The sequence below is a fragment of the Pteropus alecto genome, unplaced genomic scaffold, assembly GCF_000325575.1.
Source record: "Pteropus alecto unplaced genomic scaffold, ASM32557v1 scaffold43, whole genome shotgun sequence".
In the NCBI taxonomy this organism is placed as follows: Eukaryota; Metazoa; Chordata; class Mammalia; order Chiroptera; family Pteropodidae; genus Pteropus; species Pteropus alecto.
Window position 1 is genome coordinate 4,787,816 of NW_006435764.1, and position 26,479 is coordinate 4,814,294.

The 26,479-nt window shown below is 44.5% G+C and overlaps 2 protein-coding genes and 1 pseudogene across 6 annotated transcripts in view; 1 reads left to right on the forward strand and 2 right to left on the reverse strand.

Moving 5' to 3' along the window:
• Nucleotides 1-7,154: 7,154 nt before the first annotated feature.
• Nucleotides 7,155-14,801, reverse strand: LOC107195255 (RNA-binding protein 4). 4 transcript variants are annotated; one of them, XM_015588702.2, is made up of 4 exons: nucleotides 14,666-14,801; nucleotides 13,281-13,703; nucleotides 8,502-8,644; nucleotides 7,155-7,291 (listed from the first exon to the last, which is right to left on the reverse strand). In XM_015588702.2, the coding sequence occupies exons 2-3, from the start codon at nucleotides 13,690-13,692 to the stop codon at nucleotides 8,517-8,519; spliced, it is 540 nt and encodes a 179-aa protein (XP_015444188.1). In that variant the 5' UTR covers nucleotides 13,693-13,703; nucleotides 14,666-14,801; the 3' UTR covers nucleotides 7,155-7,291; nucleotides 8,502-8,516. The 4 variants fall into 4 exon arrangements, with proteins under 4 accessions (XP_015444188.1, XP_006911107.1, XP_006911109.1 ...); XM_006911045.3 differs by lacking the exon at nucleotides 8,502-8,644 and adding an exon at nucleotides 9,128-9,821; XM_025046175.1 differs by lacking the exon at nucleotides 7,155-7,291 and adding an exon at nucleotides 9,128-9,821 and having other exon boundaries at nucleotides 8,509-8,644.
• Nucleotides 14,729-26,479, reverse strand: part of RBM14 (RNA binding motif protein 14) — a 15,745-nt gene continuing 3,994 nt past the window's right edge. The window contains exons 2-3 of one of the 2 annotated variants that reach the window (XM_006911044.3): nucleotides 23,044-24,493; nucleotides 21,392-22,273 (exon numbers count right to left, since the gene is read on the reverse strand). In XM_006911044.3, the coding sequence (XP_006911106.1) occupies nucleotides 22,066-22,273; nucleotides 23,044-24,493 (1,658 nt within the window). In that variant the 3' untranslated portion in view covers nucleotides 21,392-22,065. Of the gene's footprint in view, nucleotides 14,862-21,391; nucleotides 22,274-23,043; nucleotides 24,494-26,479 lie in introns of those variants that run through there. The other variant, XM_015588701.2, reaches the window with a different exon arrangement.
• LOC112479311 lies at nucleotides 25,829-25,947 on the forward strand (annotated as a pseudogene).

The window sequence follows — 26,479 nt, forward strand, 5'->3', positions numbered from 1 at the left end:
CATTAGCTGAGTAAACACGAGGGCTGAGGAATGGACCAGGGATCTAGTCTCTGACTTACTGGCAGAATTATAGGTCTACAGTTTGTGATCATTTAAAGTGAGATTCATCACTGTTTTTCTCCAGTTACCCTCAGCCTCATCTGTCAGGTGAGGTGAACTGAATTTAATCTGGGCTGTGGTTTTGCCAAGCGAGTATGAAGGTGGTATACTGGGTAGCCCCAGGGCTTGGCAAGAAAATGATGGAGTAGGCAAAGGAACAGCAATTATTGGCTATGGATTTCAAGTTGGGTAAGGAAATGAGACTATCTAAGAGGATGAGGGACAATGGAAAGTTGGCATCGATGGACTAGATGTTACAGTGGGATCAAAAGGGTTGGAAAAAGAGAAGACGGCTGAGGTAAGGACAAGAAAATTTCAAGAGATTAAGAGGAAGGACTGTCTCCAAAACAAAACACCCTTCCACATCAACTGGTATTTAAGAATGGTTTACCACTGTGATATACCCATTCCCCGTTTGGTAAAGGTGGAAAATACTGCCAGCTAGATTTCTTATCCATTCCGCTATCTTAAGAGAGATCCAACACTAAAACTGAAATTTGTTCAAAGAAATTGTTTTGTGACTAATTTGATTTTTGATGATGCCCAGGTACTGTTTATATTTCATTATTTATTTTGGTAAAGCAAGTGAATTATGTTCCTAATTTGATTCTAAATCCAAAGTTATATGGACTACTCAAGAAATCAGTCTCGGATGAATGACTGGACCAACCAATAAGAATGTTGGTCTGTACACACCAAGCCATGTAAAGTCCGTCAAACAATAAAATGGGGCGGGGGGTGGAGGGGAGACTGTTCTTGTTGCAGCAAAAGAATGTACCAGAATTGGATGCCAAGAGGGAAGAAACACACACACACACACTCACACACACCCATAAATTAAGAAGTCTGCTAACATCTAACCTGTACTTTGACCTACAAGCATTACAGATAGCCAGGTGAGTTAATGTTCAGCAAGTCTTCCACCTAATAGGAAACCTGGGGCGGGGGGGTAAGATATCCACTTAGGCCAACATAAGGGCCCATAACTTTTTCCAAGTCTAAGGGTATGTCTTACAATCAGGTAATTTCTATATTTTAAGAGGCTACCAATGGTCTTAAAAGCCTAATTCAAGAATAAGGTGCTCTTAATACAACAAACATAAGAACAGGCCAGAATGGCAATGCACCCAGATGGAATGGAAGATTTACTTATTGCAAATCAAGTAAAATGAGCTCTTTCACCAAATATAAGGTTCAAAAAATCACAAATAAGCTTTGTATGGTATTGCCAATGAGGATAATTTGCCAAAGAAATTTTTTTTAAAAAGTTAAGGGTTTAAAAGTTACATTATCTGTCCCCAAATTGGCCTGTCTGCTGTCCACCAGACATGGTTAAGTGCTACAAGGCAGAGAAATAATAGGTGAGAAATGTCATTCTCATCCACCTAGAGGCAGAGTGGGTCCCCGTAGGTTCAATCCTGACAGAGAAGTCCTGGGTATTGTTGCAACTGGACTGGGAAGCACCGCTGGTCCTTCAGCAGGTTCTGTAGGTCGAATCCTACAGACTGAATCCCTGGAGAGGACCTGCCAATCACAGCAAGTCTGACTAACACCCCCTAAAGTAAAACAAGTACATTACTCAAAGCATTCTAGGCACATACTTACAACAGGGGTTGATTTCTCCCCACTTCCCCACAACCCTAGAGGCTGTGATTTAATTGGTCTAAAGCAGTGGTTCCCCCTGGATAAGAGGGTTTGTTAAGAGTAGGCAGAAGGCATCTATGTCCTGCTCATTCCATCAAAAAAAGTGATAAAATTCCTTATTATAATCAGAAAAGGAGATATATTTAACAACATTATTTTCACTCCTTTAGTTTCACTGCTATTAGTTTCAACTTGGTGCTCAATGAGTGGCCATCTAGAACACAAAGTTAGATATCTATCTCATACTTTATATCAAATAATTTCCAAATACATTAAAATTTTAAACTTAAAAAATGAAACCATGAACCATTTTTACTATCCAAAAAATGAAACCATTTTTACTATCCAAAAAAAGTAAGAATTTTTCTTATGTTCTTCAAGTGCAGAAATCCCAAGTATGATGCAAAATCCCAAAGTCCTAAGAAGACTGGAAATTCAACTATTGTACATTTAATTTTCCTGTGGGCAAAACCATCATGAAATAAAAATGACACTGGAAAACATATGAGCATCTCATACCACAAAGAGCTAATTTCCTCCATCTATACGCTGCTTCTACAAATTGATAAGACCAATGTTGAATTTTAAAAAAAAGACTAAGGATGTGAAAAGATAACAAGGAAATACAAATGGCTCTTAAAAACAAAGATGACCTTCGCTCATAAAAATAGATGCTAAACATTAACTATATTAAGATATTTAACCTATCCAGTTGGAAAAAAAGATCAATGCACCCATTGATGAGGGTTTAACAAAACATTTTTATACCTTGTTGGTGGGACTATAAACTGGAAAAACTTCTGAAAACAATTTGATAACATGTAGCAAAATGTAAAATGTCATTCCACCTCTAGGTATATAGCTTATAGGTATACCTGCACTCATGCAAAGTAACCATATTTAATCTAATCCAAAATGCCACTGATTTTAAGATGCATCATTATTTTATATACCACTAAAACCAAAAAAAAACCAATGCCAATTAAACTACAAATATCAATACATTTAAATTTGATATTAAAAAATGTGGGCAAAATGTAGGGATTAAATATCCTATAACCTATCAATTTCATTCCATCTTTTTTTTTTAATTGAGGTGTATATTCAAAATCTACGTCCCTATCTTTGCTGGGCCTTCTGCTTTTACAGATGTGCCATGCTGAAATTATACAGGAAACTTTTGGCACCCAACCTACCAGGCCGCTTCTCTGGCTTTCTGGGAAAACACTTTAAAGTTCACTACTGAAGTCTGCTCTTCAAACCATTTCAAGTCTGCAAATAAATCGGAATGTCTTAGTCCAGCTCAAGCCAGTGGGTAAAAAGTATCTTTGTTCCCTTTGCAATAGCATGGATGAAATAGATCAGATTGGAAATTTTATACCAAAGAAGCTCCAAACGCTCAAATCTGGTTTCGATATTCCTTACATTGTGAAATTGAGAGGTCCCATCTTGTTGCATAACTGAGTACGAACAATTCAGCATGTTGGACAGAGGTATTGAAGGTAAACGGCAGGCTTAGCTCTTAAAGGAAAAACCATGACACACAGCACCCTTTCCCTCTGTTGGCCTTGACAAGTTAGACAAAACAGGAGCAGTAATTTTTTTTTTTTTTTTTACGCCTACAGCACCTGGTCTTCCTAGATGGTCTCCCATCCAAGTACTAACTAGGCCCGACCCTGCTTAGCTTCCAAGATCAGACCTTCCAAGATCAGACAGCCTTGACAGACTGCTAGCACCATCCCTGCCAATAAAGTAATACAAAAGTACCTACCCCTGTTAGATTTGTATTTGGTGAGAAGTTGAAAAGTTCAGAGAATTAAAGCCATTGTCTCAAGCTTAAGACAGAAAAGAGCTGTTAGCATGACAAAACTTTTTACTTTTATCAAAATCATCCATGAATGTGGTGTAACAAAGCAAACAGTACAAGGCTTTCAAGTCTCTTGCCCCACCCTCCCCAAAGGCAACAGCTTTTAGCTTTTTAGCTGTTCCTTATCTTTATGTGTCTGAATAAGATGCTCATAATCCTCATTTACCACTTTTTAAAATTCTGTTCATTTTTATTATGGAATTTGAGTTTTGCTCCTAAACACACCTCATTACTCACCCATCCACTTCTCCCTTCTCCAGATTTAGATGACAATTTTTATTAAATATTTGGTGTGGCCATGATTATGACTTAAGTTGAACCTCATAATTATATGTTTTTACCTTTTATTTTCTATGTACCTATCAGTAATTTAGCTCTGAACTGTTCAAATGAACCAAAAATTTCCTCAAAATATTCAAATATAGTAATTTCTTGTCCTGGACGTCCCCTTCTGGAACTTAAATTCTCCTGCTCCAACCAAGACTACTCTTTCTCCAAGCCCTCAGAAAAGTAGCTGAGACTTCCATTCCTGACACCATTCTGGGAGTTCCATTGGCCTCAGCATAAGACCCATAAGACCATGTGGAAAACTCTAGGACTGGGCACGCTTTACTCACGTAGTTTCCAACGGAACTTAATACCACAGTGCAAACTGTCTGCTTCTCACTATTCCATCCCTCTAAGACCCAGTTTAGTGCTGATGTAGCTCTAGGGTAAGGAGCCTCATTTAATCTAGCATTCACCCAAGTCAACCTCAAGTTTGAGGATGGCTGATTTTTAAGTCAACATTCAGAGGTCTAAGACTAAGTGAAACCCCAAAATCATCCTGAAAACTGCCATCCTAAGACCTCTGACCAATCCAGAACCAGGATGGGCCAGATGCCATCACTACAGAAGTGTGACCATCCCATCCTCACCTTCCAGTGATAAACCCATTAGTTGAACACCCCAAGGACTAAACAGGCTGCTGTGGAGGACAAGGTGACAAGAGGCACTACGCCCATTCATCTTCATACTCCCATTGTACTTACACAGAGCAGGCAACCAGTGAGCAGTACTAAGTGCAAAGTCAGCTCTAAGGTGAATGCTAATCACATTTAACTCAACAGAACAAATGGTGGAAGGCTACGGAAAATCAGGGTATTAAAGCGTTATTCTAGAAAAACTAACTCCTGAGCCAAGTGATGACCTCAAGAGATACATTTGATTGGAAGCTTAAACAAAAATAATTTCAAAAAACTTACTTTAATGTTGAAATATCAACAAAGTAAATTCAATCATTTCAAATAAAGTTTCAGAGTTCACTATTTTTGTTGTTCTTAATAGTGTTTTTTTCCTTTAACAAGTTAATTTTTTTAAAAGCTGTGGGAATGCAGCATTAAACCAGCCCTGATTCTGGCAGTTGTGAAAACTATACACAGGTAGCCTCCCTACCTATGAATATAAGGAGACCAAGCTTTCAAAGCAGAATGACTCCTTTTAAAATTTTAACCAGTTTCATGATGCAATTATACATTACTCCCACATTTAACCTATGACGTCATCATTTCAGAAAAGCCTTCACTGACCATTCCCATTTAAATAAAATTCTCTACATTATATACTCCATCTTAAAATGTAAGCTACAGAACTGTGTCTCCAGCACCCACAACACGTTGCAGAATATCAAAGTATCCGCTGAATCTATGAAAACTGCTAGTCTCTATCTTTTGAAACTTACTAACCCCACCCATCAGACCAAGGGGTGTATCAATAAAAGTTTGGATCTGTGATGGGTCTTTTAAGAGAAAAAGGGACCAAAGTAGATACAACCCTCCAAGAAGTAGTGGGACACCAGTTAAGTAACACAGAAAAGACAAATGCAAAGAAAGTACCTAGCCTAGATGTTAGTCATAATCTTCATTATTGACCATTTCTTACCAGCAGGACTAATAATGGCTCTTCCCATCCCTACTCCTTAACTCTAAGTTTTCCTGGAACTGCTGTCTTGTAATCATTTGACTTCTCACCAAATACAGCTTCCATGTTCAGCAATTATTTTTGAGAGTAGAATGATTCTAACTGGCAGAAAAATAACTGCATTAAATAACACATGGAACATCCCAGGTTTCACATAGAGCAAATATTCAATAAATTACAAGTTGTAGCACTGTTATTCTCATCTAGGCCATCTATGAATCAGCAGCAGTCAAGTAGAAGCATTAAGTAGAAAAATCAGATCATCCAACTAAAGTCCAGCTCCTTATCTTCCATCACCACACTCCACTTTTCTAAAAGCAGACTGTATGCCTGGCATATAGCAGGTGCTCAGTATTTGTTGAATGATTCTGGGAAACGCCCTAATTAGATACTGCCCTACTATATACATGTTACAACTGGAGCAAGGATGTATAGACAAAAAAAAAAATCTAGAAGATGGTCTGTTTTGATAGCACAAAACTAAGAGGCAGCGGCTCTTCCCTGCACTCACCCACCCATCCTCATTGTTAAATAATCTAAAGCTCATCACTACGTCCTTTTTCTACAGCTATTAGTGATGAGGTGCTAGTGGGTTTCTTTGGACTTTAGCAGAGCTATACAAATAGACGGTGAAAGGCTTAAAAAGTGTTACTTACTGACCTAGAGAAGTAGCAGAATGCTACTGGAGCCATAGTTTTTTTCCATCTGACTTGAGTGAAAGCTGACCTTCCTTTTCTTAGACCTCTTCCTTGGAAATAAGTTGATCTAGATGCACTGAGAGGCTGGAATGGTTGTAGTAAAGGGGTGGGTGATGATTGTTTTTCAAGGAGAAGACCCACATTTCAAATCTGCTAATAAGTAACTGGTTTTTTAACAAAGATGGACCAATGGAAGGAAGTCTTCACTAGAATAAGGATACCTGCCTGGGTTCTGCTGTATAACCCCTTTTTTCTTTGGCACCTATTAAGTCTATCTACACTAAAGAAAATAACCACGGCGAAGTCCACCCAGAGCTGAATGTCAAACTTTACACCCTCCCTTCTCCAGGGACGAATAAAGAACACAAGCCCAAGCAAGAACTCTCTCAAAGCACACATACCCTAAGTTGAAAAACCATTTATTTTACTGGAAAGAAAAAAAGTGATCCAACTCTATGTGTACACCTGCCACAAGCCTTTGAGCCAAAGACTAAGAAGACTTGACACTCTCACCAGGGTCATTCCGAAATCCAACACCCACCAGAAGCAGGAGGTAAGGAAACGGCATAGCCCCCACCAGTTTCTGCACACAACGAGGCCTGCTAGGAAAACAGAACATGAATAGGAAGCTACAGAAGTATTAAAGGACAGGAAGAACAGGAAAATGGGCAGGAGGGAGGAAAAGAAGAGGTGGTCTGAACTTTCATTCCCAAATCCAACACCCACCGGAAGCAGGAGGTGAGGAGACGGCATAGCCCCCACCAGTTTCTGCACACAACGAGGCCTGCTAGGAAAACAGAACATGAATAGGAAGCTACAGAAGTATTAAAGGACAGGAAGAACAGGAAAATGGGCAGGAGGGAGGAAAAGAAGAGGTGGTCTGAACTTAGCAAGGTAAATTAAGGTCCACGGTTCCTGAGGGACTGAACGCACAGAGCCGAGAACGTCCCGGAGACGGGGTACCATGAAGGGTGTATTCTCATGCACAACCGCAGCTCGGAATTTCAGCCCACACACATCCCACCTGAAAGAGAGCACAATACAGGGGCTTTACAGCAAAGCTCAAAAGGGCTTTCCCACTTAAAACTTCAAAGAACATCTCTACAAAGTCTAGTAACTTGATACTCCTTTTAAGTTTACTTACTTGTACCCATCCCCGGTATCAAAATAATCTCAAAGTGAAAAAAGCTTTAAGACCAGAGAATAACTGGGAAGGTCAATCCCAGACTAGGGCCTTTCTTTAAATTAAATAGCAAACTTTCTTTCCTGAGAGTAGACAAAGATATTGCATTTCTCTTGGTGTGAACATTAGCATTCCTCAGAGAAGGTAATTCCTTATCGCAAACTGTTACTGGAAGGTGGGAAAAAGGGCAAGGTTCCAATTAGTTCTCTAGGGTAAAAAGTCAATGTCTGAATCTGGGAACTACTACCAAGGTCCAAGTTAAAAACCATTCAAGGTCTAGGCAAAAGTAGTATCGACTGAAAAAACTGTTAGACCTGAAGGCATCCAATTCTGCCTAGAAAGAAACTAAAAGAACATACTAGAGGGCAAGTGTAAGCTATACATCATTTCTTTTCCAGCCCTATGAGTGATTTCCTACCTAACAACCCTGGGCAAATTACACATCTTCTGCCCTGAAGGAAAAGATGGAGTATCCCCCACTCTGTTACTACAGGATTACAGAGCAATATCTGGGACACGCTGGGACATACTCAAAACAAAGGGCATTGAGAATCACCCTTTAATACAACAGCAATCTCAAACACCTAGAGCCCAAAACTGGCAAGCATCAGAAGAGAATATACTTGAGTAGAGCCAAAAGGATCACGAGGCTCAAAATGTATATAGTAAAGGAAAATGCCAGAGGACTCCAGGTAGCAGTGGTGGTTCAAGAGGATTAAATGCCCATAACTAGTGGGAAGATGGAGTAATCTGCTTAAAGCAAACCTCCCAACCCTGGATTTCAACATTACCATAGAGAGTAAAATTAACAGGTGTGCATATGTATTTATATTATTATCATACATCTTGAAGAAGTAGGGGAGGATGTGAAATCTAACACTGTGGGGACAGTTTAGAACCAAGTAAATGGGCTCTCACAGGGCAGATTCAAAGATAAAGCAATGGAGTGGGTGTGTTCTATTCAGGCAATGAATCTGAGCTGCACAGAGAAGCTGAATTTGAATCTATGCCCCAGAGTCCTTGTTGAACTCAATTTCATAAAAGAAGATACCTTTTCAACTCCTCTCTACCCCAAATTAACATCAAATAAGTTTTTTCTATTAAGTTCACAGGGGGTGAACCGTTCAGGAACCGAAACATGTTGCTTCAAGATGAAGATGATGCCACTTGGGTAGTCTTCACAGTAACTGGAACCTGAGTGGTGATGAATAGTTAACTATTTTAGTTACAGATTTTACCATTGCAGGTCATATCAGACCTTTCACACAGCACAAAGAACAGGAAACTTGCAGACCTTAGTGATGTCACATATCTAGGAATTTCAACAAAGGCTCTGAAAAACAGCACACCTGAGTCTGAATGTCTGGGTCTTAGGTTTAGTCGAATTATAACACAGAGGTGTGACCCAAGATTCATCACACCATTCTTTGTTTTTCCAGACACAGAATCAGATCGACTCCCACTACTAGGGAGCACTGGAAAAATAGCCATGATGGCTAAGGATGTCTATGTATTTCAAAAAGTTAGGCAGTTAGGATTTCTTCCTAGCCTCTGAACCATGCTAGTAACCTCACACCCTAACCCTGCAAAAGCAAGCAAGCAGGGCAGCCTAATTGGAGCCTTAGGCTGCAGGAGGGAATGGCAAAACCATACCAGGGGACACCCCACCACTCTCACCTCAAGCTTTAAAAGGCTGAGTACCGCGCCCGATCCGCATACTGCTCCCGCTCATACCGGGCCATGTCGTACAGGGAATTCCGCGCAGCCGCCGAAGCTTGGGACAACTCACTCTCATGCCCGTAACCGTAGCCCTCTCCAACAGTGGGGACTGGGCCTGTAGCGCGACGCAGGGGGCTCCGATCCCGCCCGTAATATGAAGAGGAAGCTGCAGTAACAGCAGCAGCGGCTGCTGCAGCAGCGGCAGCTGTAGCAGCAGCAGCTCCTGAGGTCGGCAACAGGTGTCTATCGTAGGGATCGAGAGAGGTGGAGGTGAGGTGACTGGCCATGGCTGTGTTCTGGACTTGTGGCATCTGGGACAGGGTCTGCTCTGCGTAATTATACGCGGAGGCAGCTGCAGCCGCCACTGCCTCATAGGACCGGGCAGCACGGCAGCGCTTGTAGTAGGCATCGAGCGCTCCGTACGCGTTGTTGTAATACAATGAATCCCCATAGCTCATGGTGTAAGGTGTACGCACTGCTCCATATTGCTCATTATATTGCTCGGTAAAGTCTGCCACTCGGCCCGAACGATCTATCGGACACTCTTTGGACCAGTGCCCCTCTTTCCCGCACCGATAGCAGCCGCTCTGGTCTCCCATCCCGGGCGCAGTCCTAAGCCGGCTGGTGGACAACTGCACGTGCATTCGTTTGCCTTGAAGAAACAGACGCAAGAAGGGTTGCTATCACTCTTAATCATAGCCCCAACCCCTACCCCAGACACTGGTCATAGCAATGGCTTTACCTAGACAACTCTAATGAAGGACTCAATGCCAAAACTTTTTTTTAATCCAGTATGTAAATTCAGTATAATGACATGATTTCAAACAAAGATCAATTAGATGAACAATGTTTCTAGTCTAACACCTAACCTGAGTTTAATGATTAAGAAACTACTCTCCCTCAAAAACATCTCATCCTTTGCCAAGTAATCGTGGACAAAAACTACTCTGAACAGTGGCCCAATGTCAAAAGAAACCACAATTAAGAGTGCTCCACGAGATTCTGACACTTCCAACCTCCTCTATCACGGCTGATTTCATAACGCAGAATGCAAAGGCCATCCCCCAGACTCCCGCCCCACTCCAAAATTAAAAAGAATAGAATAAGGCTCTAAAGTTACCACTTATAGTCATCCAGACTTGATCCATGGCTGAATGTGATAGGCAATTTTCAAGATTTCCTGAAAAAATACTCGTGAACTGGGGGAGGAGTGAAATACAAGTTGAAGGACTGCCCACCCCTTTAACCTGGGTTATTTAAATTGCTAGATCTGCTATACAACCCAGCAAGGATTCTTTACAACCTGACAACTAACTATGATGACCCCTACCAGAATCAAAGGATTCAGGACAGGAAATTAACAAGATGTCTGAATTTTTAAAAAGATTATGAAAAACATGGAAGAAAAGTGGAGAATAACCAGTAATATTAATCAGTAGATCAAACTGTTCATATTGGCAAGATTAAAATACTTTCCCCCTTACTAGGGATCTGAGATCATAAGAACATGCACTTAATACTTATTATTACTGAAAATTAAAATTTGTATTCTGGAAATGAAAAATATTACTTTTTAAAACCTAACAAAAAAAAAATTCTGTAAAAGTTTAAGTTTTAAACCCTTTCACAGTAGTTTCCACCTAACATGATCTACCAATTTAATGGTAAGCAAAATTCTAGCAAAAACTTTCCAATGCAATTGGCTATGATACACCTAAGCATACAGATGTCAAAGTGAATGGTCAGAATCAGGGGAGTCGACAGGCTATTTATTCATCTAACATTACAGAAAGTAGTAAATATACCATTTCACTTGCAAAATTCAAGTCAGGTTCTGGAAGGCTAGAAAAGGGAAAAAAAAAAAGGTGAAAGGACTAAAAACCAAAAATGTCCTAGTTTAAATATTACATCTGGTTAAGTGTAGGTCGCAGGTATGCAATTAAATATTTTGAGTTCTTTAAAGTGCTAACCTGTGTTCCTCTGGCATTTACTCATGGGGCCACTTTGGTCTCTAACAGAAAATAAGTGTAACCAAGGAACCAACCAAGCACATTCAAGACATGAAAGTCATTAATAAATGCCTGATCTAAGCCCAGAAAAAAACTAAGTTTTTAAAATATCTAAAAGAGATGTTTTTTAAATGGGCAAATAACGTACAGTTGACCCTTGAACACGGGTTTGAACTACGCAGGCCCACTTACGTGAAATTCAAACCTGTGTTGTTCAAGGGTCAACTGTTTTGTCAACCTGAGGATGGAAATCCACTTACGCAGAGGGCCAACTTAAGTTATACTCAGGTTTTCAACTATGAGGTGGGGTGGGACAGCACCTCTAACTCCCCGTGTTATTCAAGAGTCAACTGTACACCCAATACTGAGAAACTGAAAAGAAAAAGACCCCTCTAAAAAATACTGCTATTCTACATACACACAAAATTACTAAGCAATATTAAGAATGGCTAATATTAAGGAAACTAGGGCAAAAATAACTAAGTATAGGTAACATCAAAAAGCCCAGAGTTCAGATGCTACAAGGATAATTTATCCTGAATCAGTCCACGCTATTCTTCCCTCACACAAGTAACTGCTACAGACATCACCACCTCTTCTATGACCAAGTTGAAGTAGTGTCCAAAAATTAGGTATCACACCACAAACGCTCCACAAAAGCAGCCTTTGCTCCCAATTAAGTTGTTGATACAAAATAATTCTCAACTTACCAATTATAAAAGGAAAACAAACTAGACCCGAGAGACCTGTGACACTTCTCCTTAATAGTGAACATTAATACCCACGACACAGGGCACCCGTTACTTGAGGGAATGATGGGTGATCAGACCTCCAGCTCTAATAAAAGTCCAATTTAAGAGAAATAAACAGCAAAGATAGCAGCAATGACTCTTAAGAGGAGTGCTCAGGGAAAGCAGCAACCACTACCATGGTTTGGGCTAAAAAGATTGGAATGTAGATTAAAAATATAGCAAGGAGTTGTGGGAAAACCCTCTAATTTGAAAGCAGTTACAATCAAAGGGAAAAGACTTTTTGACACGGGGACCTAAAGGGGGTGAAAGAAAAGTTAACAACTCACCATGGCTATCACTCCCTTCCCAACTGCCACTCTCGCCACAGGAGCTTAGAGCTTAAACCAAGAGAACACCTTCCAAATAAAGTGACATTCCAGAGCAACACCCATACTGCCCTCTAAGCACACTAAAAGAATTAATCTAGTCTAGGCTTTGAGATAACACCCACCTAAGTGCTCTATTTACTAAGAATGTTAGAGTCCACCCCCCAAACCAGTGAAAAGGCTGTGCCATTATTGCCCTCCAAATACTTCCTCCTAAGAAACTCCTGAAATGAGCCTTTTAATTCTAGAGTGGCTTCATCCTCAAAACAGAATCGCTTGGTACAAGCGGTAAGAGCTGTAGCCCTTTAAAGACATCAGTTATCTAAAGACTAATTATCTTTACTGAAAAGTTGAGCTGGGATGAGGTGCAAGAGCTTAACAGGGATTCTACTCCTAAATGTGTTGCTTAAGCAGATTTTGCCAGGTTCTTCATATATAAAATAATGCATAATGTTGATACAGGCATACCTTGCTTTACTGCACTTCACAGATGTTGCATTTTTTTCAAATTGAAGGCAAGACCCTCCACCACCAAAAAGATTACTTGCTTTAACTCGCTTGACTGTAATACTCACTTTACTGCAGTGGTCTGAAACCGAACCTGCAATATCTCCAAGGTATGCCTGTACAGTGCAGAGGCAATAAATTGAAAGTAGAACACTGCAATGTGCTCGACCACCCTCACCCCCAAAGAAAACATAACTGGGCAATCCTCAGAGAAATGGATTTCTGCACTAATAGGCATAACAGCCTTAAGGGCTCCAAACTAAAGCCTAGTGACTTTTTTCCCCGAGTCTTGATTTGCTTCAAATAAAGCCTCTAAACCCCATGCATTCTCCATTTTAGATCCATCACCCACACTTAATCCTTCACCATTAGCCAGCTACCAGCTGTATATCTACCCCAAAACCCTCCTTTACTTATCCAATCTATTTTCTGCACATGGCCTTGTGTTCAAGCCCTCTTCCCAAAGAGGGCGGTTCACCTTGAAACTCTGTGTTGTCAAGGCCCCTGATGGCCTCCACCGCATCCTCTGCCCGCTCCATGTGTACGAAGGCATAATCTTTCACGATGTCACATTCAATAACTGGACCATACTCCTCAAATTTGGCCCGAAGCTCTTTGTTGGTACAGGTGGGGCTGATGTTGCCCACATGCAACTTTGTGGAGGTTTTGCTCTTATTCTTGCTGGCTTCCACATTGATGTTCACCCCGTGCAGCTTGTAGTGGTGCAGGTTACGTATGGCATCCTCGGCCGCCGTCTTGTCCTCTATGTGCACAAAACCGTAGTTCTTAATGATGTCACATTCCAGCACTTTCCCATACTGCTCAAAGAGTGAGCGGATCTCCTGCTCTGTGGCCTCCCGGGGCAGGTTTCCGATGAACAGCTTCACCATCTTGACTCCGCCTGAACAAGAAAAAACATTATTTTAAGGAGACCTTAGGCTCATATCGCTTCTTAAAAAAGAAAAAGAAAGAAAACCATCATCTCCTTTTTTACTCCAGCAAATATTTCCCGTTTTCCCCCCTCACACACCCACCGCCATACAATAATCAAAGGAAGTGGGAATAAGGAGGCCTGCTACAACATTAACTATAAACCTGTAAGAATGTGTGTAACAGAGAGGTCCTTCCTTAGTAGACAAAGGATTTGATAAGGAATGGGTAGTTTCAAATGGGAATGAAAACTAAAGAGCATGAATGCAGCGCTGAGGGAACTGAGCTTTTCTATCCGCTATAAGGATAACCGGAAAACGAAGGTCTTAAATACCGGCTGACCAGACGGAGTGGCTGCCTGAAATTATGAACTGGCTCTTCTTCCCGTAACCGACATAGCTACCATTTGCGGGAAAGTGGGCTACGTTTTAGGGTTTCCTTTGGAAACAGAGAACGGGAGACTTGGGCCAAATAGCGAGGGGGTAAGGAGAGTACAGGAAGTGCTGGAGTAGGGAACGCCTCTCTCCGGGTGCCATCCTACGAGCTCCTGCAGCATGGAGAAATACGAGGCCAGAGAAAGGGGGCTTCAGACTTATGAGCCAAACACCAATGTCTCAGGATCAGAGAAATTCGCGAAATTGGGTTGTAATTCCTAAGTCTAAGGGAAGTTTGGTTACCGCAGTGCAAACCTCGGGCTAAGAAGCCGAGCCAAGTCCGGTAGAGGGAAGGGTGGGAGAAAGCAAGGTATTCTCGGGGGAGACCGTGGGGGAAGGGACGTTTCAGGCTTATCACGCAATGCCGAGCACCCAAGTCAGCTCTCAGTGAACGGTGCGGAGGCTGCGACCCCACTAGGATACCCCTGAAGCCCAAGGGAGTGAGATAATATTTAACAGGGCAGAAGAAAGACAGTGGAGGGGGGTCGGAGTCTCTCACCCGCACGGAAAACAGCAGCAGCTCTTCCTCGCGGCGCGGACGCTTCTGACAAAACGCTAAAATGGCGGCGACCGCAGCAGTGACTCTGGGTAGAGAGGGGGAGGTGAGCCTACCACCGGATTGGCCATTCAGGAAAGTAAAAAGCAGGCGTTCCCGCAGATCTTCTTCCTGATTGGTTAGCACGAACGCCAATTACCTGAGAGGCCGGGAAGAGGTGGGAACGTCAGTAACCCCGGAGCTTTTACACGAAAGCCAATGAGCACCAATCTTGCGAAGCCGAAGTCACTGATTGGGCGAGGGGTTAGCGTAAGGGAGGAACTACAAACGTGGGCTTCGCCAGCGGGGTTCGACCCGCCATTAGGCGGAGCGAGCTAGGGCCCAGGTGTGGCGGTCTTTAGCTTCATGGCGCCAACTTTGTTAAGCTTCATTTCGCCACTTCCACGTGCACACCCTGACAGTATTCCGCACTCTATTTTGCCTTCTACTCCAAACGTCTCCCTCTACACTCTCAAACTACCTCCTCGCAGCCAGGATGTTGCGGACGGCTTTACGCAGACCCCCAAAATCCGATAAGAAAAATAGCGAAGCGGCCCACCCGAATAAACCTCCTCTTTTGACCAAGAATCCATACTGTAGCCGTGGGAGTCGCGGGGCTCCCCCAAATTAAAACTTTCATAGGTGGTGATGAAAGGAACTCTGAAAACGGTTAATGGACAGAGCTTCAATTAAGGTATAACGGCCCCAAAGTCCGCCCAGCTGGGGCTGGCATTACTCAGGAGGTGCTGAGACAAGTCCACCCCCGGAATCGGCTTCCCAGAGTCCAAGATGAAGATGCGGCTTCTCTGTGTGACCATGGAGATCGAGAAAATACCCCCCACCCTGCCCTGAGAAAAAACTGGAGCAGAAAAGTTTTTTGTTTTATTTTATTAGGCGCCATCAGCCAGAGCTGTAGGTTTAACTCCTAGAACCGACCTTGGAGGAAGGAGCCTACTCACAACCAGCTATAAACAAAGTACAATCAAAACGGCATTCTCCAGAGGGTCTGGCTCCCTCATCACGTTTTGGGTTTTTTTCCATCCTTTGGCTTCTTCATATTTACTGAGCAAGCAATGACCCTTTGCAAGGCAGCTTTTCAAGAGAGAGTTAAAAGGGGTAGAGACAAATACTGGGTGAAAAAACAAAGTATGATAAAAAGAAGTGAATTGTTTATGAGGGAAGGATTAGGAGTGGAAATGAACATACTACCGATCAAAGCAGTGCCTCCCACCCCACCCCCCAAAAAAGAGGGTGTGGGGTCACGAAGAGAAAGATGAAGCCAAGGTTATGGAAATGATATCAAATGGTGGAAAACTGGTCAAGAACTTACTCTAGGGTGGGAAAATAACGACCTAAAAACGTAAAAATATTTACAGATGTCGTGGTCACCGATCTTGGTCCATTTTCATTGTAGATTCTGATACTGACACTCTGAGACTAAATCAAGGCCATGGGATCAGTGATGAAGAAAACCAACTCAATGTTAGTCAGCTGCCCATGTGCCCTTTTGAGGAGGTGGTCTCGACTCAAGCTGCACAGGGAAACGCATCTGGTATAGAAATCGTCTCAGTTCCTGTCACTCTGATCTTCCAAAATACCAAAACATATGAGATCAACTCACTCTATGAAACTAGGAATCTCTCCAAGTCCGCAGGAGAGACTGGGAATATAAATCCTCTCAGGATCACAAATCAAGCCAGTTTGTACACCACTGCCCACCACCACCTCCCAATCTAATTACTTGATTTACTTCTGAAAGCCCTTTAGGTTGTTATGTTTCATTTTGCAAGCTCATCCAACTGAGTAAAACACATTAAATCGTCCCCCTGCTTTTTAAGACTCATTGCAATTCAAAACATTTCAAACTCGCCCCACCCAATCTGGTTCTTGCCAGAATCTCCCAATCTCTTTAACAACCCCCAACCACTCCCCCATCCCCCAACTATGCTCCAGCACATTGGCCTTTCTGAACCAAGCCCATTCAGACTGCAATGTTCTCCAGGTCCTTCACGGGCCACCCATCTAAAGACATCCTCCTACTGCAGCACTACCTTGGCACTCTATCCCATGACTCCATTTTTCCAAATACTTACCACTACTTGAAGTCCTATTTGTTCATTTTCTGCCATCCTCCTACGCCCAGGCCCCAGTAAATACTTGTTCTACAAGGACAGGGCCTTTCTTATTTCCTACCATGTCCTTAGTGTTAGAACTGCACGTGGCACATGGTAGGCAATTAAACTTTGTTAGCTAACAAATAAACACGAGTTGATTTCTTGATAATGGAAAGGAATGACTGGATTTTCAGTTAATACCAGCTTTAGAAGATGAGATACTTAATACTAAAAGAAGCTCATTTACTCTTATCAGCAAGTACACTTTCCAGTCTCCATCAAACAGAAAAGACACAGGCCCAAAAACCAGGGGATAACCTATGCTACAGCATTTGATCACAAGGATCACCAAGTTGACAAATGCTGCAAAATGAAGCTTTAAGTAGGAAGACTTATAGCTCAAGTGTCTCCATAATGATCATCTACTCAACCATTATTTTACCGAGTATTAAAGGAGCTTAATGTTTGTCTCTTAAAAACCATTACAGGTTTTTAATTAAAAGACATCTAGTCTAAATCCTCTACTTTACCACCCCAACTACAGAGAATGAGACTGAATGGGATGTTTTCAAAATACCTTGACTGGAACACTGTAGATGCAATTTTGCTGATTCTTAATTTGCTGTTTAGGTTACCAAGCCCCTAAAAGGTAAAGTGACCTGTCCAAAGTCATTTAGAAAGCTGATATTCTATCAGAGTCAGGTATAAATATTCTGTCTGAAGATCTTAAAGAAATAAAAGGGGGGAAGGGATAAATAAAAAAAGTTTAAAAAAATAATTTTAAAAAAGGAAAAAAAGAAGAAAAAAAAAAAAGAAATATAAGAGCTTGGAGCCTGGACTCTTGAAAGGGAAATGAAAGGCAAATCCAAATTTAGGGGGGGGAAACACTGGTGTCAGTGAAAGCCACTCAAATGTGAATAAGCAATCTGTATTGATTTCATACCCTTAGAGATAAATATATAAATTTAATACACCTAATAAATAACGCTGGCTCCTGGTCCAGAAATAAATTAGTGGTCTAATAAGGGCTCAAATTAAAACAAGTATTCTCCAGGGATGTTCAAAGGGAGCCAGTAGGCCAGTTAAGCAAGCTTCCTATGCCTCTAATCCCACTCCCAGCTACACGCTCTCAAGCCTCTCTTTAATGTCTTCACAGGCCCATACCTTTCTTCTCCATACCCAGGAGAATCTGGTCCCAAGGCACTGAGACTGGAAGTAGCCAAAACTGGGGTGGTTCAGTGCCCTATGTCACTCCTAGTACCACACATTACAAAAATCCACTGCCTTCACTGTTACTCATATGTGCTGCACTCACACCTACATCCAAAGTCCTTGCTCAGATGTGTGCTCCACTAGGCGACACCAATCTCCCTAGAATGTTCTCATTTCTGTAAGATGGCTAGCATTTAATGAGCAGCGACTATATATGAGGCTCTACACTTGTCACATGTTCTCATTTGAGCCTTCCAACAGTATTGTTGCAATGATTACAAGCAAAGTCCTAAACAGTTCAAAATGGCTGGTTCAGTTTTTTAATCCACTACTTTCTAACCATGTAATCTTAAGAAAAGTTACTCTACAACTTTAACTTATCCGTTTATAAAATAGGTTTAGGAATCCCTAATGCATTTGGGTTGCAATGAAGATTAAAGGAATATACATGGAAAAAACTTTTAACAGTGCTTATCACACATTCAATAAATGTTAGCTATTATCCCCATTTTATAGATGAAAAAACTGAGGTAGAGTACCTGACATGTCCAAGATCACACAACTAAGTGGGAGAACCAAGCAGGATTCAAATTCAAGAAATGTGATTTTAGAGCCAACACCCTTAGTCATTCTCTGTGCCAAATGAGTTTTCACATCAAACGAATCCTAACTCCACAGTTTTCTCTCATTACTGGCACTGCCCCGCCCTCTCCCCTTCCTTACCTATCACTTCCCTGGCATTATGAACTGTAGCTAGTTCCCTGAGGTAGGTCTGGCTTCCTCACACTACGAATTCTTCAAGGTCAGCCCAAGGGCCCAGCTACGTAAACACTGTATTTCCAGCACTACAGACACAGTATTTCAAATGACTTAGAGAGCTAGACTTAAAATTATTTAAGAACTTTTTTTTTCCCCTGGAAAACTCTAGATTCCATCCTTTATGACCCTTTAAAAAACACCTATAGAATTTAGGTACTTATTATAATTGTCCACCTGCCATCTACTAATCTTCTCTATCACCCAACTAGGGTAATAGCATCCTATTACATAGCATACTAGTCCATAAATCTAGGAAATTTATTTTCATTATAACCTGAGCCACCCCATGTTAGAGTCAAACTTACTTGGCTTGACAGCACAAAATGACCAGAGAACCAACGGTCTGTGCATGGACTTTAGCAGAGCTCAACCTACAGGTATGACCTGAAAGGGTGCCCACTCGTAGAGGCTGACCATTCGGTGATAGTCTCATTACCTGTAATATAAAGGATGGGGCCCCAAGCTTACCCCAGAATTTGAAACAAAGTCCAAATCTCAGAAAAGCAGGCTGACAAGGCTAGAAGCCTCTATTTGGTCTTGTGCCAGGAATAAAGCATCTAAAACTTCCCCAATGAATGAAGGCCAAGTTGTAGAGGTGATAAGATGCAAAAGTGTTAAAGATCTACAGGATACTGGGAGCCCACATTCCCCAGCCCTTTCCCAGAACACACATTAAACGTCTGCCCTCCCATTCACTCGACCCAACTGTCTCCAAGGTATAGGACCCTGGAAATCACAAATCCACAAAAAGCAAAGTTTGAGAAATGGGCTATAGGACTGACACAGTGGCATAATTTAAGAGGGGAGGGAATTTTAAAACAATCTGCAAGAAAGGAAAATGACAAATGATTTAGCTTTGTAGCTCTTCCTGCTTAAACAGTGAGAAGCCTGAGGGTTGAGGCGACAAGGGCATCAGGACCTAAAGATGATAGGCAGTTAAACAGTGATTGATCATCAAGGCCAGGTCACTCTGAAGAACCTGGGCTACAATACAGAACATCAACACTGGCCCCAAGAGCACATGAAGCTGTTTTTCACAGGAACCATGGGGTTGGGAGTGGCAGAACCCTCATTGGAGAGAAAGGAAGACAGAAAGCCACATTGACAAAGAAATATTACAAATACGCAGGCCACAATCACAGCCCTACAATCAACCAACTCTCCATTTTCCAGGGTAAAAACCAGAGGTAAGCTTGTTAGCTTGGCCCTCAGATCACCCCACCTTCACTGCAGAAAAATGACAAGAAACCTATCAAACACAGCCTCCCAGTCATAAAAAGAAATGAAAAGGAGCAGCAAAGCACTTGAAGGCAAAGCAATGAACAGAAAAAGAGCCCTGGCCCAGTACCCCGAAATTACTCGTTAGTATCCACAAGTGCTCGTGGTTACAAAGACCATCCATATGCTTTTGCCTACTGGGCAGAGGCAAGAGAATGTCTGGGGCAAACTACTTTGTCACAGACCAGTTCACAAGTACCCAGGGAAGGAGTCAGAACTCATGTGCACTACACACACACCTCCCCCAAATCACCTTGCCCCAGCAGGCTCCCAAATCAAATCTCTAAAGCATTCTTACCCAAAGGAACATCGGTTGGTTGTCCGGTTATCACCACCCCACCCTACCGGTCTTCTTCCATTCACCCATCGACCCCAAACCTCCCATTTTGTCCCTAGCTGGAACCGCCATATTTTTTTGCCCAAGTCCTCTTAACCCCTAGCCCTGGGGAAAAAAGTAGAGAAAGGATCTTCAATTTCTCACCCTCTCTCAGCATCCCCACTTGGTTATGCGCACCTCGACCCCTTTAGAGTCTATCATGACAGCTTCAAAAATAAACCCAGTAAGAAAATATCTGGAAATCCTAACATATGGAGATAGGGAAAGTGAGTTGCAAGTGACTGATGGTAGGGGAGGGCAGGACGCAGGAAGGACGCTCCAGGCGATGTTCGACAGGCGAAATACCATGTTCGTGGCGAAAATCTCCCATACCTGCTTCCACCTGTCCCCGCCCTTCTCTCTCCAACCACAGGGAGGGCAGTACTAGACACCGACATCATCCTCAGCTCACTACTGGCTCCTTTCCAGGTCCCGGCCTCAGCAGTCACTCAAGCCTACTGCCTGAAGGATCCACTAGCTCTCAAGCACCAAAGCGGCCCATTCCCCACTTCTCACTTGAGAAGCCAAACCCCAGAACCACTCTGCTGGAGCGCAGGTTGTTTCTCAATGGGAAACAAATGAGGGAAAATGGTCAAGCACAGGCAGGGGAAAATGGGCAATGAATTTAGTGCATTTTGGTGTGGTTAAGTCAAGCCAAAGGCTGAAAAAGCCCAAGCAACTTGGTCTGGACTCTCCAGTCCTCAAGATGGCGGACGAGCAGGACAATGATGAGCTAAATCCCTCTGGGATGCAGGGAAATCATTCTAAGTTCCACATTCAAATCTCCTTCATCTGCTCTGGGTCCTCTGGCTGCTTCCCTTCAGCTGTCACGTCTTCCTGGATGTCAAACTGACTCCTCTGAAACTGAGTGCAATCAAGACAATGACAACCAGGTTTCCAAACTGCAAATTGCCCCAAGTTTTATTTGTAGTCCATACAAAAGGGAAAAAAAATTAAGGTTTTTCTAACACCACCTACTTGGGGAGATGGGGAAGTGGGATTGTGCCACTCGGCATCCGCTAGAACATCAGGGGTAAGGATGTGGATGTGTACCAACTGACTGTCCCGACAGGAACTCAGTCTCAACACAGTCTACAGAGAGACAGTCAGGGCCCCCTGGACTGCTGGCAGAGCTTGGCGCATAGGAAATGGTTAAGCTAACCCTTTCCTGGCCTCCCTCGTATCTAAAAAGAAAAAGGCGCCGCCGACCTCAGCTGCAGGTTGCTTCCCCATCCAGACGACCTTAAATATCGCGCACAAAAATAAAAGGGAGCCAGGAAAAAAATAAAAACATAAAAGAAATTCCCATCCTGGGGAGATGGGAGGCAGGGGAGAGGGGAAACCGCAGATCTAGAGCCAGTAGCAAGATTTGCTGCTGAGGCGAAGGAACAAAGTAGGTTACTGCCGAACACTCAAAAGGATCGTCTCCTGGGGAAGGCCCACATGGTAGAAGGAATGAAAAACCGCAAACGGGAGAGCTCTGGGCCAGTGGTTATAACCTGGGTCTGCACCCGACCCCACTCCTCCTCTCCTTCCCTCCCTGCGGTGCCCCACCCAGGACGGCCCTACATGCGGCGCTGGTAGCCAGAGTGCATCTGAGCTGCCCGCAGGTAATCATTATAGGAGCCCGAATAGCGTGCGTAATCGGAATGGGCATCGGGCAGGCGACGGTAATCCAGCGAGGACTTTGTCGGCGAGCGGCGGAACGAAAGCTGCGACTCTGATAAACGGCGGTAATCAGAGAGCTCGGCTAAACGCCGGTCGGAACCATACCTAGTCGAGAGAAGAAGACAGTTGGTGAATGAGACAATCGAGGGGAGGGCTCCAGGTGGGCATGGGGGAGATGCCAATGGGGGCAGGGAGGGTGTGATCAGACTGGTCTCCAACAAACAAGATTGTCAGAAGGCTCATCACCCTACCCAGGGCAAGAAATCAATAGTTCGGCTCAGTGGGAAACCAAGCCCGCCGCTGAAGCCCTCCCTTCTGAGCTGGCCAGGGTGGATTTTGCTCTACAGTCCCAAACCACGAGCAAACTACTCCTACCCCTGGGCCCTACACAGAAAGACCGTGGTTGTTTATCAACAGAACGGCGGACGAAAGCAAGGTCCCCAACTTCCCCCAGAGTGGACGCACCTCACACACCCTGCCTTCAGCCAGTGAGTGCCAAAAGGACTACTCTTTCAAACCCACCCCCACCAGAGCCAGGACAACCAACCACGTAACAGGCTGAAGGATCCTAGAGACGGTGGGAAAGGCTGTGGGCCACGATCTTGCAGGCAGTAGCTCCAATGGCACTTGGGCTAGCCCAGACAGGTGACACTTCTCCCAGCCTGACTAGCTGGTACCACCCCAGACTGAGCACTATGATCCACTTGAACCCTGGTGACCAGGAAAGTTCACAGATATCCCCCTCAGCCTTTGGATGTCCCACGGGAAGAGAAAACCAAGGGAGGGGCCGATGGCTCCAGTTTCCCTCCCATGCCAACCTCAGCCCCTTGCCCTAAGCCCCAGCTGGGGGCAGAGGCAGGGGGGGCATACAGTACCTTTTCGACATGGCGACAGCCTTTTTGTAGGGATCGTCGTAGCTGGCCCGGGGTGGGGAGAGGCGGGTACGCTCATAGGGCGGCGGGGTGCTGTTGGCGTTGGCAACGGCCCCCTGGGACATGGACAGATAGGCTGCAGACGGCTGACCTGCCCCATCGTAGGCATTGCCCGGCTGGCCACGGTAGGAGGCAGCAGCCTGGGGATGCTGCTGGGCAGCATAGGAAGCAGCCAGTGAGGCTGACTGAGTGCGGTAAGGAGCTGCCAGGGTGGCAGAAGGCTGGGCCCCGTAGGCAGCTGCGGCGCCATAGGAGCCAGTGGCCGCAGCAGCTGACTGAGCCCCATAGGAGCCTGACAGGCCCATTGATGCTTGAGCCCCATAACTGTTCAGCTGGGTCTGAACAACCGGCTGGGCCCCGTAGGACCCAGCCATTGGGGTAGCGGCTTGTGCAGCGTAGGCGGCTGGCTGGCCGGCATAAGCTGCAGCTGGCTGTGCCACATAGGCAGCAGGCTGTGAAGAGTAGGACGCAGCCTGTTGTGCAGCATATGGGGCAGACTGGGCATTGTAAGAGGCTGAGGGCTGGGCATTGTAAGAAGCTGCCTGGGCCCCATAAGCCAGTGAGGCGGCTCCAGACTGGGCCCCATAGGAGGCTGCCTGGGCCCCGTAGGAGCCTAAGGAGGAAGCTGCTCCCTGGGTGTTGTAGGAGGCAGCCGCACGAACCCCATAGGAAGAGGCAGCCTGCGCGCCGTAAGAGGATGGCTGGTTGCCATAGGAAGCCATGGAGGAGCCCTGAGCCCCATAGGAATTGAGCGAGGAAGCCGCAGCTGGCTGACCCCCGTAGGAGAGGGCCGAGGCCGAGGGCTGGGCTCCACCATATGGGCCAAGTGAGGAAGCTGCGGCAGACTGGGAGCTGGGGCTGGCCAGCTGGCCCCTGTATGGGGCCCCAAGGGAGACAGAGGGCTGAGCGCGGTAAGAGGCTGCCTGGGCTGCCATGGGCTGAGTCCGATAGCCGACACCCAAAGAGGCAGAAGGCTGGGCCCTGTAGGCAGCTCCCAGCGACACCGAGGGCTGGGCCCGGTAGGTGGCTGGCTGGGCCGTCAGAGGAGCCACATAAGAGGCTCGGGGAGGTGAACGGCGCAGGGGGCTGCGGTCGCGACCAAAGAAGGGTGGCGTGGGCTGACGGGCTTGCCCATCAAAGCCACCAGTGCTGTTGCCAAAAGCCTGCTGGTAGTCGAAGGCGGCAGAGAAGCCACCAGTTCCGGGGAATGCTGCATCCCCAGCCCCTGGTTTCTTGGTCTTGTCCCCAGACTGGATAGCCAGGCCAGGCCCCTTCTTCTGACCCTTGGTTGAGAGTTCCACGTTGATGCGCTTGCCCTTCACTTCTTTGCCGTTGAGCTGCGCGATGGCGGCTTTGGCATCTGCTTCCTTCTCCATGTGAACAAACGCGTAGTCTGATAAAGCAGCAGACAGAGGGTTAGCAATTAGGGGGGCAGGGCATGCTACCCGATGGGTCCCAAAATGGACACACCAACAGCACCCAGCTGTTGCCAGCTACCTCCAGGCCTCCAAACCCTCCTCTCCGGGAGTCTGTCATAAAATGTGGCTCCCATGTAACAAAGCTTCTGACTGTCCCAAGCAGCCACCTTTGCCTGTGGCCTTCTCCCCATTCTCCCCTTTCCCTCTGCCACCTCACCCAACTTCCTGGTGAGAGAAGAAAGAGCAAAGATGAACTGCAACACAGGATAAAAATCTTCACAGCTCCTGTAAGTATAAACCAGCAAACAAAGCACAGAGAGGGTGCCTGGATCACTGTCATTCAGTATTCTCTAACCTAAGGTCACCAAACAGAACTGCTCACCTTTGAGACTTGACTCTCAAACACTGGAAATGACCAATTATGTCTTGGCACGACCCATTTCTCAGCGTAGGGTCCAATTTGGCCAAGAGAGCTAGACTGCAATGCATAGTTCATAAAACTCCTCCAATATTATCTCCCCCTTTCCACAGTACTTCCCAGTTTTCAAAGTACTTTCATGCACAGGACCACAATGAGACGCACAACAATCCTGTGAGGTAAGCAGAACAAAGGATCACTCTCCTCATTTCACAGGTGGGCAAATACACTCAGAGAATATATATATGGCTTGCCCCAAATCAAAATGTGCTAGATAGAGCCAGGAACAGAATCCCGGGTCTCCACGCTGCTTCACTACACCAGTCTATCCTGAGAAGTCCACACATAAGGTAGACCTGTGTAACATGACTAGGGAAGGGAGAAGCTGGACCTCATGTAAGCCAGCAAGGTGTGGGAACAGAAACTGAACCTGTCTGAGTTCAGGCCCATTCCCCACCCCCAGGCTACATTACAGCCTCCATCAGTTCCTCTACAAGGGACAGAGGTACACCTTACCCCTTGGGCTTCTGTTCATAGAGCAGACCATTTATAGCAAAGATTTGGTTTCTCAGCTTTAAGGCAAGAAGCTGCAATTTCCACAGCTACCAGGCTCTGCTAAACAGGTTACCCCTGAGGCCCTCATTCAGGATCTGAATGAGCAGGGTGGGATATGCTCTAAAACAGGATAATGATCTCAAAGACCTACACACCTACCGCATAGAAAGAGAAAATTTCAGGAAAGAAAGGAGAAAAAATTCTTGTTCACATTCAAACTCACAAATCACAATGGTGCAAGCAGGATATGAGGAACAATAAGCAGCCCATGCTTGTGGGAAATAAAGCCATGCACTTAACTCCACCTGGACCTATTGCTACTTTAAGAGAGAGTCCAGTCTACGGCCACGCTACCCTGAACATGCCCAATCTCAACTGATCTCGGAAGCTAAGCAGGGTTGGGCCTGATTAGTACTTGGATGGGAGACCACCTAGGAAGACCAGGTGCTGCAGGCGGGGGAGAAAAAAAAAAGAGAGAGAGAGTCCAAGTACCAGGACCCCATCTCTCTCACATGAGTTTAAGAAATGAAGTACTACCTGGATGAAATTACTAAGGTTCCATTCTTGAAGATAAGAAATCCTTTTAAATGGCCTCTAAATAACATGTTCTACTTTCTAGAAACTTTCATACTGGGATGCCCTCACTTACTGCTCCTATAGAGCAAGTTATTTTCCTGGATGTAAGGCAATGCCTCCAAAGGACTCTCATACAAATGAGAATAAAAATTTAACCAACAGGCAGAAGTCGGAAGTGTGGTACAGCATAAGGAATCCTGGGCTAGGAGCTAAAAGGCCTCAGTTACAGATCTGGGTATCGCAGACTTGCTGTAAGTTCTCAAGGAACTTGTAATTTACTTCTCCATCTGACAAATCTCTCCTACCTACCTCAGAGTTAGATTGAAATGAGAATATAAAAGTGCCCTGTAAAGTAAAAATAGCTATAAAGTGATAGATTATGATGCTTATTCAAGCCTGGGAATAACCACAG